General features: G+C 45.3%; 1 protein-coding gene across 1 annotated transcript; it reads left to right on the top strand.

The window, feature by feature from the left end:
- The first annotated feature begins 5,625 nt into the window (after window positions 1–5,625).
- SAP30 (Sin3A associated protein 30) lies at window positions 5,626–12,847 on the top strand. Its single transcript, XM_081021796.1, has 4 exons — window positions 5,626–6,617; window positions 8,798–8,920; window positions 10,942–11,040; window positions 12,552–12,847. The coding sequence occupies exons 1-4, from the start codon at window positions 6,279–6,281 to the stop codon at window positions 12,672–12,674; spliced, it is 684 nt and encodes a 227-aa protein (XP_080877922.1). The 5' UTR covers window positions 5,626–6,278; the 3' UTR covers window positions 12,675–12,847.
- The last annotated feature ends 2,665 nt before the right edge of the window (window positions 12,848–15,512 follow it).

Raw genomic sequence — 15,512 nt, 5'->3', positions numbered from 1 at the left:
AAAGTAACATTTGAGTGACATCCAGCAAGTTTTTATTTTCCTACCAGCACATTGCATTACTAACAACCCTTTAAAATTGTTCAGATATAGCAGCTGGTTAAGAAAATATTTGCATTACTCCTGACAACAGTAAACTCTTGGAAGCATGTGTTCCAGGATGTATACTGACTCTTATTGACTTTCAGATCCAACGCAGACATTGGTTTGGAGTTTCCAGGGAAACATTTGTGCCAATTCTAAAAGGCACTACTGTATGCCTCCAACATGGGTTGCTTGTGTTGCAACCAGATGCTATGGATGTAACTTGGGCAGTCTACACCCATCCTTCAAATTCTTACTGAGTTGTCATTGCTCCCCTGCCGGGCACATGCCCCTCTCCCTTTGCTTGGTTTGGAGGAGAGGTAGGTTGACACTGCTGCCAGACTGCTTTCAACCTACATCAAGGAGGATTTGTGCACAGCCAGGCCACAAAACTAACTTGGCATTGCTGTAGTCATTACAGTGCCTGGCCATCTCTGCTTCAGATTCAGAGAAAGAAGGAAGAGCTCAGGTGCTGAGAAGGCCAGTCAAGGCCGTCTTAAGCATATCCAGTGCCGTGGTGCAAAGATCCCTTCGCCCCCCCCCCGAGTTGACCTTTTTTACGGCTGGAGGAAGCAGGCAGTGGCTGGAGGGTGGCTCCTCCGGCGAGGAAGAGGCATAGGCTGGACGCTGTGCCTCCTGGCTCAGCTGGCCGCGGTGACCACGGCAGGCAGCACACCGAGCGAGCAAAGGTGCGTGCACCGCTCCCACCAAGCATCGGCTCGGTTTTCCCCCTTTTAGCCTTCTGGCACCCCACAGAATTCAGCACCTGCAGGCTAAAAGGGAAAAAATCAAGCTGACGCTCTGCGGGAGCGGCGCACGCACCCTTGCTCACTCAGCATGCTCGTTCGGTGTTCCCCGGACTCTCGCCTGGTGCCCTCCAGAACTTGGCACCCCACACCACTAGCCTCAATGGGTAAAATGGGCCTGAGGCCAATGCACAGAAGAAAAATGAGTTAAACTACAATCCTGACTCCACTTACAGTGAATAAGCCCCACTGAATTCAGCAGAACTTTCTTCTGAGTAGACATGGTTAGGATTGTTCGGTTAGTTCATTAATGAACTTTATGGCACCGTCAAATGAGTATGGGGAGGTAGGTACAGTGGTACCTCGGGTTACATACGTTTCAGGTTACAGACCCAGAAATAGTGCTTCAGGTTAAGAACTTTGCTTCAGGATGAGAACAGAAATCGTGCTCTGGCGGCGCGGCAGCAGCAGGAGGCCCCATTAGTTAAAGTGGTGCTTCAGGTTGAGAACAGTTTCAGGTTAAGTACAGACCTCCGGAACAAATTAAGTACTTAACCCGAGGTACCACTATATTGATATATTCTTAGTGATTGTTCCTTGAGTTTGGAATTTATTCCAGATACCCTGGGGAGCCCTGATGAAGTATAGGATTTTCCTGGAAGTGAATTTGTAGGTTTTACAAGTAGGCTTTCAATGGCTGTATATAGATATAAATATATGGTATCTATGTCTTTAATCTGATGTGCACATAGCAGGACTTCTGAGTAAACATACGTAAGATTGTGCTTAAATCTTTGAAGTGTGTGACTTCCCCAGGTTTGAGGGTAAGGAGGCGTCAGATTAGGTTTTCTCTCTCTTTCATAAATATAAGTAATTGGAATTTATAGAAACTGATTCAAGTCAAGCTCAGGTAGTTTTGTGTCCACAGGATTCCAGGAGCAGGATGGCCTTGGTAGAGTCAGTCAATATATTTTTATGGTGTGGATTGGGCCAAGTGAGCAACCTGAAACTTAGTCCAGACAAGACAAAGGTGCTCTTGATCATTTGGAAGATGGAACAGGGAATAGAGGTTCAGCCTGTGCTGGATGACTCCCCCTGAAGACACAGGTTTACAGTTTGGGCATACCCCTGGACTCAGCCCTGAGTATGGATGCCCAGGTCTCTGCAGTGCCCAGGAGTGCATTTGCACAGTTAAAGCTCATGCGTCAGCTACGCCCATTTCTTGAGATGTATGATTTGGTCACAGTGATGCTTGCCTTAGTTACATCCTGTTTGGATTACTGTATTGCACTCTACGTGGGGCTGCCTTTGAAAAGTGCTCAGAAATGTCAACTGGCTCAAAAGCTGCAGCCAGATCATTGAGCGGAGCTGGTTATAGGAAGTATCGGTATACAACTCGCTCCACTGGCTACTGGTCTCTTTCCTGGAACAACTCAACGTGCTGGTTATCAGCTATAAAACCCTACACAGCTTAGGTCCACACTATCCAAAAGACCATATTCCCTCATATAAACCTGCCCAGGTTTTGAGATCTTCAGGTGAGGCCCTTGTTTTGGTCCTGCATCCTCACAGTCATGCTTGGGAGGGATGCAAGAGAGGGCCTTCTTGGTGGCTGCTCCCGGACTTTGGAACTCCCTCCCTAAAGAAGCCAGATTGGCTCCCTCCTTGTTGTCCTGCTGGCAGATGAAGACTTTCTTGTTCCAATAGGCTTTTGAGAACAGACTGGTTTTAATAAAGGGCTGGTGCCGTGCTGTTTCTATTGTAATTATTTGTTTGGTTTTAATAGATTTTATATATGTATATAGCTCTACTTATTTCAAGATTTAATTACTTTTTTAAAAATTATTTTTATTAAATTTTTCCAACAAAATTTATCATAATCATTACTAAATAAAACACACACAAATTGCATTTTACATTTCTATTCCCCTCCCCCCGGTTTCCCCCAACTTCCCTTTCTGGTTTATCACTTATTAATTTCTTCTGCATGTCATTTTCTATACCTTATACTGTATACAGTGGTACCTCAGGTTACATACTCCACTAACCCAGAAATAGTGCTTCAGGTTAAGAACTTTGCTTCAGGATGAGAAGAGAAATCGGGCTCCAGTGGCACAGCAGCAGCGGGAGGCCCCATTTGCTAAAGTGGTGCTTCAGGTTAAGAACAGTTTCAGGTTAAGTACGGACCCCCGGAACGAATTAAGTACTTAACCCGAGGTACCACTGTATTGAAATTTACCTTACTGACATATTCTTAACATTTTACCCTCATATTTATATTTTATATTTGTTAATTGTGTCTTAATCAAATCCTGCAAGTGAGTTCATTTCAGTACATTGTTTCTGTATATACCGTACATCATAAAAGGTTTAATTACTTTTTAATGATAGCTTTTTCTATTTTTATTTTTTTTAGCAGTTCTCATTTTTATATATGAGCTGCCTTGAGTCCCTGTCAGGGGAAAAAAGCAAAGTATAAATAAATATATTATAGTAATGCTTTTTTCTTATTGAATGGGATAGGCAGAACATGAAAATTCAAGGCTCTGCATGTTATCACCAGAGTATCCTTGAAGAGAGGTGTTATCTGGACAGAAAGTGAACTAGCCAGTTTTCAGCTGTTCTGTGTCTTTTATACGGAGAAAATCAACAAAGCACACTATGCAATGCCAACAGATAAAAGCAGAGACATATAATAAGTATGTAATGCTTGCAGAATATTGGGATGCAGCTGCTCTGTCCTTAGATATTGCTTTGCCTACATTTTAACTGAACTTTCTGCTTTTGACATGGAACTTATACACATTTAGTATGTGGGGGGGTTGTTGTCATTTATGCATGTCACCCCTCATTTCTCTTTCATGTCCTTCTGAAGGTCTCCAGGCAACTGCCTGTGTAAACATTGCTGCTGCTGCTGCTGTTGTATTGGACAGTGTACAGAATTCTTCCTTCAGTCAAATAAAGCCTTATTCCAAGTACTAAGAACTGCATCCTTTGGAAGTGCTTTCAGTTGCTTTTTGCGCAGCGAAGAGATTGAGCAGGGATGACTATCTTGAACACCTTATTATTTATTCATTCCAGTTATTAATTACTGTACTTTTCAGGGCTCACCCCCAGCAAAGCAACCTACCAAGAGAAATAAAAATATTAGAAACTCAGAGAATAAGGCATTGAGTTGAATCAGATGCAGACTCATAGGAATGGATAACACCATCAAGTTTCTCTTAAAGAAAAGAAATGGTAAATGATAAGTTTTCAAGGCCTTTTTTGCAATTGCCAACCCTGAGGGAAAGCTTAGTTGCTAGTGCATGAAACTCTTAGGGCTGTGGATTCAAGTCACACGTTGGGTGAAAGATTCCTGCATTTAAATAAGCAATTGTACATTATATTTTCTTTTTTCAGGACATGGAATAAAGCACTATGAATCCCAGTGTTCTGCATGTGTTGCTGCTGTTTGGTGGTGGCTGTTTTTTGAAGAGAGAGTGAGAGAAACCGCGGTGCCTGAACATCTGAGTGGGTCCACTGACTGAAGTAGCAAATGCAGTATGTACAGAAGCGGGGCTTTGCTTCTCATTTTAAATTGAAACATTGTTGGGTCCCATTGTATCATGAGTCACCCTCTTTTGGTCCAGATATAAGGGTTTTCTGCTTCTTTTTGTGAAGCCTCTTCAGTCATTCCACTTGAGTACACACAAATATTTTTTACAAAGAGGATTTTGTAGAATCGCGGCCGCTTAAAATCTCCCTGGTTTCAAGTGTAACTCTCCTCAGTGCTTTTACCCAAGGCCTACTTCTCTCCCCCTCGAAATGACGACGATCTAGGAGGCAGCGTCATTTTAACTGTCGGGAGATTATCTGCCCGAGTTTTGTATTTAACTCCGGACACGTGACAACACAAAAGGAGTTTCTCTCCGAGGCGAGAGCGTTGTGACCGAGGCGTCTGCCCTAATGGATGTCTATGAGGTGGGGAGGGAAATTTCATAAAATTGAGCCCCAGCCCCAAGTCTAGAGGCTCCCTCCCCAAACACGGTTCTGAATGTGCTTTTGCAAACATGCAGCAGGCCCCAAGGAGCTGTTGGTAACGATTACAAAAGGTGTCCGTGAAGAGGAGGGGGCGGGCGCGCGGCGTTGCTCGGCTTTGCACTGTCACCGGAAGGCAGCAGCTGTAAATTCGGCTGCGCCGGGGCTTCCATGAACACAAATGGGAGAGGTTACTGCGGCTTGAGCTGCAGCAGCACGAGGCAAGCTGCTCCATTTTCAACTTTTCCGAAGCATATCCGTTTCAAATGCGCTAACGGCTGCGAGGGGGTTACTGAAAGCGCCGCCTCTTGTGTAACTAATGCGCCCCTCACGTCCGCGGCTCTGGAATGAGGAACGCGGTGCTTGCTGCGTATACGTACTTGGACTGCGTCTTTCTTCCTTTTTTTGCAGCCAAGCTAACAAACGCATTAACTCTTTCCCGTTGCACACATCCTCTAAGAGAAGGCGGAGCTGCGGGAAGGCGAGCGGAAAGACCTTTCTGGTGCGTGGTTTGCAAGCATCTCCCTCGCTACGAGCCAGTAAAATGGCCTGTTGTATTGGTGCGCGCGCGCCCAGGCGAGGAGACGCTTGCAAATTCGTCTGCTCGCTCCCTCGCTCGCTTTGGTAAATATACTTAACCCTGGCGGAGGGGGGGCTTTGCGCCGCGGTGCATTTCGGGATTTGTAGTCTCTGGCCCCGTTCGCGACCTGAGCGAAAGCTGTGCCGAAAAACTACAACCCCCATGAGCGCCTGTGGAAGGCGGGGGTAAAAAGAGAAGGAGCAGGAATGGGGAGGGGGGCGGAGAACACCCCTAGCGCACACAGTAGGGCAGGTTGCTGCTGCTGCAGTAGCAACAGGGAAACCGCTGAAAAGTCCGCCGCACATGACATGAGAGGGAAGGAAGCGGAGTTGCTCTGCCCGTAGCCTGGAGGAGAGGGAGGCCAGCGCTTTGATTGCTCGGAGAGGGCGGGCGGCTGCGTGCAGTGCGGGACCCGCTGCTCGAAGGGAAGCGATTCCCTCGTCCTGTCCAGTCTTTCCATACACAGGGAGGAGGGGTGTTTGTGTCTTTCCTCCCTCCCTCGCGGTGTCCAGCGGAGGACGGCAGCGGAGCGGACGTTTTCTGCTTGCCGCCCCCTCTCCAAAGAGTTGGAGCTGCGGGGTTCAAGCCCCCTACTCTTCCCTCCCCGCTACCCCGAGGGGCTCGGCGCAGGCGGCTGCAAGGAGGGGATCTGGGTGGCTCTCGCGCCCTCGCCCGCTGCTGCCTTCCCTCCCCTCCGCTCCTTGACAAAAGGAGCGACGGAGGCGGCGTCTGAGCGTCCGCGGCGGGGCGGGGGGCAGCAGCAGCAGCAACACCGCCCCGTTGAGTTGTACTTTACTTTCGAGGCATCGGCTGCCGCCGGAGAAAGCCCGCAGCACGGGCGGAGGTAGGCGATGAACGGCTTCGGCCCCGACGAAGTGACCCGCGGCGGCGGAGAAGCTGCCGCCGTCCCGGCCGTGGTGGCCAACGCCGCCGCCGCCGTGGAAGTCCTGCCGCCGCCGCCGCCCCTCCCGCAGCCGCCGGCCGGGCTAGGAGCTGCTTCGTCCGCCGCTGCGGCCACGGCGGCGGGCTCGGCCGGACCTCCGGGCGCGGCGGGCCCCGGCGCGGGACAGCTGTGCTGCCTGCGGGAGGAAGGCGAGCGGTGCAGCCGAGCCGCGGGCAACGCCAGCTTCAGCAAGCGCATCCAGAAGAGCATCTCGCAGAAGAAGGTGAAGATCGAGCTGGACAAGAGCGTAAGTGCCGGCTCAGGTCACTCGCTTTCCTTTGCCGGGATAGCTTTGTCGCCTGCCTGATCCCACCCGAAGGCGTCGCAGTTCTACGCCGCCTGCTTTCTCTCATTTCATTTCGCTCTCCCCCAGCCCCCGCTGCAAGCACAGAAAACATCAGTAGCCCCCAGATCTCCTCGCTTAACATTGCACGCTGCGATGGAGGAGGAAACAAAAGCGAGCCGAGGAGGGGGGAAATGAATGGGCGAGATGGTCTTCCTTGGGAAGCCCAGTGTTACGCGGCATTCCTTGCCTTTTTGGCTCTTTGTAACTGGGCGACCTGGCTGGCGTTCAATCCCCGGGAAATGCCCTGGAAGGGGGAGCCCAGCTAATAGCCATCGATCTCCCTGCCCATTCCCCTTGCAGCCCATCCATTCCCGGCCCCGGGTGAGTTAACAAGAAAGAAGGAAATCATTGAAAGGTGTTTGCGTGGATAGGCTGTTATAGCACCCTCTCCCTTTACCCGGAGTACGGAGGCAATAAAAGGCAGTTGGATTTGTTTTTTGCTCTGCTTTCTTCCCTCCGCCTCCCGTCATTGAATGGCTGGCCGTTGTGGGTTTCTCCCTGTTTCTGTTGTGTGTGCCCTTGCTGTATAGTTGGCTGCGTGGCTGACGTTGCAAAAGCTGGGCTACTGGTCTTTGTAAGTGCGGGTGGAAGTGGCTGCTCTCTCCTCTCCCCACCCCCCTTCGGTTTGGCTTTTGCTTCTTCCCCAACCCCCTTTACAAATCGTAGTGATCGTGTGTGCACGTCTCTTCGTAAGAAATCCCGGTTCTCTTTCGCTTTCTCCCAGGACCAGTCGTGTGTGCTTCATGGAGTGTTTGTTTCTCTAGAGAGGGCAGTACTTGGCTGCTCCGCCTCGTGCTGCAGTGTTGCACGTCCTACTTTTGCCACTGTGTCGTCTTCCCCTTGGCAGCCATCAGGCTCTCTCGTTATAATCCTTTCTCTTTCGGCGAAACACCCGCAATCGTAGGAAACCCTGAAGGCTGGTCGTCCGACTTGTCTTCCTCATTCTTCCCCCACCCTCACTTCCTCCATCATGTTTAAGGGAAAGGCGGAGAGAGAGAAAACCATTTAGTACAACAGACATTCCTCAAGTCGGAGCACGTTAACCTGCGGAGTAAATGTCTGCCGGCTCATGGCTCCCTATTGCATGGCTAACACTCTGCTTGCGCTTTTTAACTGGAACGAACAAGTACTGTATTTTGAATCTCTTTATTTTACCGACTCAGTTAAAAGTGCATTGTTGATGCCTGGCAGCAAATAAAGGTTGCTAATAACATGCTGCAAATGTAATACCAGGAGGTAACTTGAAGGGTTGGTGGGGGAAGGTGTTCCTCAGTTTGTATTATGAAAGCGATATTTCCAAGTAGTTCCTAGTAGATTTTCAGTCAATCCTGCAGGGTTTTTACTGTAAATCTATTGATAGTTCTGTGGGGATTTACTCCCCACTGAGTATATTTAAGATTGCAGCTTTAGGATGCTGTTTCAACACACTTTCTAGGTAGTGAACCCAAGTGGAAGCAATGGCTTAAGTAAATATGTTTGAGATGTATGCTGTTAAGTGTCTTCAGGTTGGCATTTACACTCTCTAGTTTGTTTGTTTTTTTAAAGACAGTTTTTGTGTACAGATGTATTAAATTAAAAAGACCCCTTTGGCCCTGAATCTTGGCAGCTGCTAACTCAGTCACAGCATCCTAAATTTTGGATTTTCAATCCAAAGAAACATAAGTTTGTATAGAGAATCTACTCTTGAAAGGTGGAAATAGTGTTTACATCCATTAACATACTAAATCTTATTAGAAGTAACAAAAAAGATGCGACTTTTGTCACTTTCCTATCCTTGTATTCTGCCCACTTTTGTGAAAAGGCTTTACTGAGTTTCTGATAACTGTATTTTTACTTAGCCAATGGGAATAAAATAGTGGTAAAAGGCATTTCCTGAGCCAAGCTGGTAACACTGCAGTAGCTTGTTAACGTAACAAGATTCCTCTGGCAGCTTTTGGTACCCTTGAATGTGTTTGTGGCTAATTTCACTTGACTCCTTTACTGAAAATCACTGGTGTCCTTTAGTTTGTGAGTTGTGAAGTTTGAGAATGTTGTTGCTGCCCAATGTTAACCTGTTGTTTTTTATTTTAAAAAACTTTCAGGCAAGGCATCTTTATATTTGTGATTTCCACAAAAATTTAATTCAAAGTGTCCGAAACAGAAGAAAGAGAAAAGGCAGCGATGATGATGGTGACTCACCAGTGCAAGATGTTGACGCTCCAGAGGTAGATTAATATTCCTGGTATTATCTCCATGTAGGCAAATGTTTTGTGGAGGCCATACAAAATGATGTTGTGATACAGGTGATACAGACATTATTTTTTATTACTGAATCCCACATGTTTTGTATGTTTCCTTTATTGTGTATTGATTGTATTGACATTTAAGCTCATCCTTTCTTAAAAAAAAGGAGAAGTTGGGAGCATGAAGGTACAGACCAGTCTTTTCCAGTCTGCTGTTCTTCAGAAATGTTAGACTGCAGCTTCCATCTTCCCTGACCGTTGGTTGTACTGTGTGGGGTTGATGGGACTTAATTCCAAACAACTAAAGTGGGCACCAGGTTGAGGAAGCTAGTGCACTAGATGGCCCCAGTGTATGATCTGTACAAAATACTTGTCAGAGAGTTGCGTGTTTGAAGTTCCGTTTCGTTTGCTGTGAAGCTCCTTACTAGGCCTGCTTCACAATGCGTCTCTGCATTTTCCCACTGCCTCAACGTGCAGTGTGGATCATTGCATAGGCAGCTGCTGAATACTGCATAATGGTTATTAGTCCATCTAGTTAATGGACAACATATATCCAATGTTCGAAGCAGGCTTTTCCCAGCACCTACTACTTTAGCTGAGGTACTTTAGCTGGAGTTTCTGGGGATTGAAACATGGGCTTTATACCACTACTACTACTGAAGGGACGCGGGTGGTGCTGTGGGTTAAACCACAGAGCCTAGGACTTGCCGATCAGAAGGTCAGTGGTTCGAATCCCCGCGACGGGGTGAGCTCCCGTTGCTCGGTCCCTGCTCCTGCCAACCTAGCAGTTTGAAAGCACATCAAGGTGGTCAAAGGCCTGGAAACGATGCCTTATGAGGAACGGCCAAGGCAGCTGGGCATGTTTAGCCTGGAGAAGAGGAGGTTAAGGGGTGATATGATAGCCATGTTCAAATATATAAAAGGATGTCACATAGAGGAGGGAGAAAGGTTGTTTTCTGCTGCTCCAGAGAAGCGGACACGGAGCAATGGATCCAAACTACAAGAAAGAAGATTCCACCTAAACATTAGGAAGAACTTCCTGACAGTAAGAGCTGTTCGACAGTGGAATTTGCTGCCAAGGAGTGTGGTGGAGTCTCCTTCTTTGGAGGTCTTTAAGCAGAGGCTTGACAACCATATGTCAGGAGTGCTCTGATGGTGTTTCCTGCTTGGCAGGGGGTTGGACTCGATGGCCCTTGTGGTCTCTTCTAACTCTATGATTCTATGAAGGTGCAATTTGATAAATAGGTACCGCTCTGGCGGGCAGGTAAACGGCGTTTCCGTGTGCTGCTCTGGTTCGCCAGAAGCGGCTTAGTCATGCTGGCCACATGACCCAGAAGCTGTACGCCGGCTCCTTCGGCCAGTAAAGCGAGATGAGCGCCGCAACCCCAGAGTCATCCGCGACTGGACCTAATGGTCAGGGGTCCCTTTACCTTACTACTACTACTACTACTACTAATTTATTTTTACCCCGCCCATCTGGCTGGGTTCCCCAGCCACTCTGGGCAGCTTTCAACAGAACATTAAAAACAGAATAAAACTTCAAACATTAAAAGCTTCCCTAAACAGGGCTGCCTTCAGATGTCTTCTAAAATTCGGATAGTTGTTTATTTCTTTGACATCTGATGGGAGGGCATTCCTCAGGGTGGGCACCACTACCGAGAAGGCCCTCTGCCTGGTTCACTGTAACTTCACTTCTCGCAGTGATGGAACCGCAAGAAGGCCCTTGGTGCTGGACCTCAGTGTCAGGGTTGAACAATGGGGATGGAGATGCCTCTTCAGATATACATGCAAAACATGTAATCTACCATGTTTAGAGTTTAGGATTTCTGACACCGCCTGTTCCAGGTGGTGGCTGTTGCTGGCATAGCAGCTTCATGTAATGCAATATACTTAAGAGGCCAAAGGAAAGCACATTGCCCAGAAAGTTCTGTGCAGCATGCACACTATAAAATAACTCGTTGACATGGCCCTCGAGTTAACAGAATCTTGTAATTCCCTTGCAGGTTGATCTGTTTCAGTTGCAAGTAAACACACTAAGAAGATACAAAAGGCACTTCAAATTACAGACCAGACCGGGACTTAACAAAGCACAGCTTGTTGAAGTACGTGCAATTTCATTTATTTATACTTTAGTAAAAAGAAAGAAACAATGTGCTAGATTATGTGGCTCTTTTGAACTAGAGTTCTCAAATCCTTGCATTCTGATGACTTTCTTCTTTCTTTTTTGCTGACTATTGCTTCCTTGGTACACTTTCATACTGATGATTATGCAGCTTTCTGACAGGGTTAGGCTGTAATCCTATGAACATTTTAAATGGGAATAAATCTTGTGGGATTTGCTTCTAAGTAGACATGCATAGGACTGTGTACATGAGATGTAACCAAGATTGCACACGAAACAAAATCATTTGGGATGCTAGAGCCCTAAGCAGGTAGTAAAGGACCCTCAAGGATACCTGCAAGTTTCTAAATATGTATGATAATGATTCTTTTGAGCTTGTTGCATTGTGTGGGTCATCTTAGATTCTACAAAGCTAGAGGAAGCCTTCAGCTTAAGGCAGACAGGTAGTTCTTTATGCAACAACTTCTGGAATTCACTGCTTACCAGATGATTACTGGATGTTGTAATGTAGACAAAGCAATGGAGGGTGGCTATTAAGGCAAACACTGTTTTTGAGATTCTTAGGGGTGTTTCAGAAGTTTGGAGATCCTTTTGGAATGTTTCATTTGGTTTAGCATTCTCAGTATTTTGGTATCATCTACAGACCTGGCTACTTCACTGTCTGTTTTTATTCTAGGTTGTTTTTGAATAATTAAATTCCCAGTACCAGTACTACTATTTTGTAGCCCACTGTTCTTCCACACTTCAAAATGTTGAACTCTTGAACAAGTTTTCAATAACAACCGTTACCTTTTTGTATGGACTATTTTGTCTTGCTTGGTAGAACTATATCTCTCTCCCTGTTTAGGGACCAGACAATGTTGGATCCAGTGAGTTGGAGATATGCTCCTTCCAGTTGCTTTTTGCTGAAATGGACAAATGGAAATAGTTCCCAGTGGCTCCAGAGTTTCCAGTTACCACCACTACTTTGGCCTCTGTATTTGGACAGTTTAGGACAGACTTCACCACTCTGGTGCCCTCCATATGTTTTGGTCTACAAATTACACCAGTAACTGTTCTGGTTAGGGCCAATGAAAGTTGTAGTCCAAAACATATGGAGGGCAGCAGGTTGTTAACTGATTTAGAACATCTCATGGGTTGACTAGTTAAGTGATATGTTTTTGCATTGGATGAATGTAAGAAGAGCATTCTGTATTCCTTGGAAAATAGGGTAGAATGCTTTATCACTGATATTCCTAAACTTTTCTGGGAGTTTTTTCCACAAGGAAAGTGAGACAACAATTCTTTAAATCAGTATAAAATAAATGTAAATGTTCTAATACAGTACTTGTGTCTTGTTCCTTGTGTGCCAGTTGGCACCACCTATTAAGTTCTGGTGCTCAAGTTCTAAGAACTTGTGTTTGAAAGCCAGGCTAGATTCTACTGTGTTTTCTTCATAAATAATCTGCACAATACCTACTTAGGTTCAAGGATATATATTTTTTCTTGCAGATAATTGGGTGTCATTTTCGGACGATTCCGGTGAATGAAAAAGACACTGTGGCCTATTTCATCTACTCTGTGAAGAACGATAAGAACAAATCTGATCTAAAAATGGACAGTGGTGTTCACTAAATAAGCAAACTTGAAACTCTGCAGGTGTAAAGACTGTTTTAGATTTGCTGAAGATTTCTTTGTAACTGGTATTCAGATGGAGAATTCTGATATTTTTCTTGGGAAAAATACTGCTCATAAATGATATTTCCATGGTAAAAATATTTTAAATAAATACTATTGGTGTTGCTGCACCTTCATGTGTATGGTGTCTGGCAAGTGTATATGGCTATTACTGTATATTGCTTTTCAGTTTGTAAAAATAAGCTGAAATGTGGAATGCCCTCCAAAACTATCTCCTATAAATCTCTTCTGGGCTGGGAGGGAGACAGCTAATGGTGTCAAGGTCGTGCTTCATGATGAATTAATTTGTGCTTCAGTTGCAAAGATGAGTGGTTATATTTGAATAATACGTTAAGAGACCTTTGTGTAACACAGCTCTTAACATACTTTCTGAAGCTTTTTCCTTCTCAGTGTCATCTTTTGTTTGGTTCAAAAATCATGCCAAGCCATGGTTCAGAAATATTTCTTAGGGGCTGATATGATGTCTGAATTGGCAGACCATGACATATGGTTAGGGTGGCAAACCAGACACAGAAACCATGGTTTGAAATGAGTTTTAAAGCAATAATTTGTGCTATTTGATGGTTTTAACACAGTGCCTGAACTGACAACCTCTTGGTATGGTTGTTGCTCTACTGCCCAAGGTTGCTTTGCCATAAAAGAGGGGAATAAACTTGTAAGTGCTGAGAACAGAAAAAATGAAAGCAGACAACTGACTATAAGGCAAGGTTTGTCTATGTGTGTGTTTAGAAGCTCCAACTATGGTTTGGGTTCTAAACTATGGTAACATAATCCACAGTTTAGCAAGATGTTCAAAATGAATCTCAATATTTGCTGTTGAGTCTTGCATACTTCCAAAAGAAGGTTTGGTTGCAGTTCCATATTAACTACCACAGTTATAAACAGCAAAATTGTTTATTGTCTAGTGCAGAGCTTTCCAAACTGTGTGTTGTTACGTGTTAGCGTATCACACGAATGCTTCGAGGGCTGGAAAGGGGTTAGTTTAACCTCCGGTTTGCTAGCAAAACTGAATTACTATGTTGCGAAATGATACATGTCTAAAAAGTGTGTCACCAACATGAAAAGTTTTGAAAGCTCTGGTATAGTGCTTCTCCTATGGGGGGGGGTTATAGTTGACAAACCATTGATGGTGTATTACTCCCACAAATTTTAGTAGCTTTAAAAAAAGAGGACTCGGTGGCTTGTAGCCAGTATAGTATTCCCGCTGGGGAATAGTGTTTTGTATTGCTTTCTTAAGTAATGTATTTTGCACTGTTTGACTTCTGCACTTCAGTAGTAGAAAAGAAAAACCACTCCTTTTGCCTTACTAAATATAACAGCTGTGATGTGAAAAGTGACTGTATCTGCTGTTTGTAATACTGTGGACTATCAGAAGGTGGTCCAGCGGTTTTCAGCACTATAGGTGGACTGTCACATGGGTCCAACGAGCAATTTCCAAGTTGATCTGCTTTTCTGTTTAGGATGAGGGGGTGTATATACAGCATCTGGGTTGCAGATGCTCCAGTTGCCAGTTAAAATAGCTGGGATCAAGCTGCTTCTAGATAGAGCCATGACAGGTGATTGGTGTCCTAGAAACTAACTGTGATAATTGGATATACAGTAGAAGTGGGTCTTTGTAAACGCATCTTCAAGTGTGCAGCCTAATGTACTCTCTTGTTTCCTGGTCTTGGGCCCTGCTGTGTAGCATATCCTTTCCCTCTCTTCTGTGCCAGTGCACAATATGAGTAAGCCCAACCCTACATGCTATCTTCAAACCACCTGCTCTTCTCAAGGCCATCACCTGTACTGAAATTCACATTTGATGTTTTGTCACTCCCAGTTTAGACAAGATGCAGCCTGCAAAAGGTAAGTGATACCTAAAGATGCTGTTTTATTGAAAACCACAACCAGCATTTGACAGTTTGAGAACTTGGGTTTGAATTTGTGATTAGAAAAGCAACCGAAATCTCTATTTTAAATGCAGCACAAATCTACGCGTGTTTACTCAGTAATATGTTCCACTGTGTTAAGTAGGGCTTGTTTCCAGCAAAGTACATTCGTACCTTGGAAGTCGGATGGAATCCATTCCAGAAGTCCGTTCGACTTCCAAAACGTTCGGAAACCAAAGTGCGGCTTCTGATTGGCCACAGGAAGCTCCTGCAGCCAATCGGAAGCCTCGTTGGACATTCGACTTCCAAAAATAGTTCGTCAACCAGAACAGTCACTTCCGGGTTTGTGGCGTTTGGGAGCCAAAACGTTCGAGAGCTAAGCTGTTCGAAAACCAAGGTACGACTGTATGCATAGGATTGCTGTGAGGCTGAAGTTATAACACTGTCATCTTCTACCATCTGATTGTGAGTATAAATCTTGTTTTTTGGCCAGCAGTTAAGGCCAAGAGTTTCTCCAACATTGTGCTGTTACGTAACATTTTCTTAGAATTTAGGAATGAATCCCACTGACACAAAAGGCAAAGCTGTAGAAAGTTAGAAACCCTGGCTGAATTGCATGTAGTTATAAAAAAAGTTGTACTGCAGTTCGCCGTCATGTGAAATCTTTGCCTTACGGCTGAATACCGATTACAACAACCCACATAGAGGCACCTGGGAGATAAAAACCTATAAGCCTTTTCCTGCCCTTTTGTATGCTTTTGGATCAGAAGCAGAATAGTGCGGAAACATTGCCAAAAGGAATAGATTACCAAAGTTAGGCTGAAATCCTATACACACGCTGGAGTAAGTCCCCTTGAATTTACAGGGACTTGCTTATGAGTGAACATGTAGGGTAACCATAACTTTT

The sequence above is a fragment of the Podarcis pityusensis genome (genome assembly GCF_964106645.2).
Source record: "Podarcis pityusensis genome assembly, chromosome: 9".
Lineage (NCBI taxonomy): Eukaryota > Metazoa > Chordata > Lepidosauria > Squamata > Lacertidae > Podarcis > Podarcis pityusensis.
The sequence above is the reverse complement of the archived record's forward strand: the minus strand, read 5'-3'. Positions and strand labels throughout refer to the sequence as shown.

Excerpts from the sequence above, each read along its gene's own strand:
- SAP30 (XM_081021796.1), top strand. The coding sequence starts at position 6,279 with ATGAACGGCTTCGGCCCCGACGAAGTGACCCGCGGCGGCGGAGAAGCT. Across the intron at positions 6,618-8,797 it reads AGATCGAGCTGGACAAGAGC|GCAAGGCATCTTTATATTTG; the intron begins GTAAGTGCCGGC and ends AAAAACTTTCAG. Across the intron at positions 8,921-10,941 it reads AAGATGTTGACGCTCCAGAG|GTTGATCTGTTTCAGTTGCA; the intron begins GTAGATTAATAT and ends ATTCCCTTGCAG.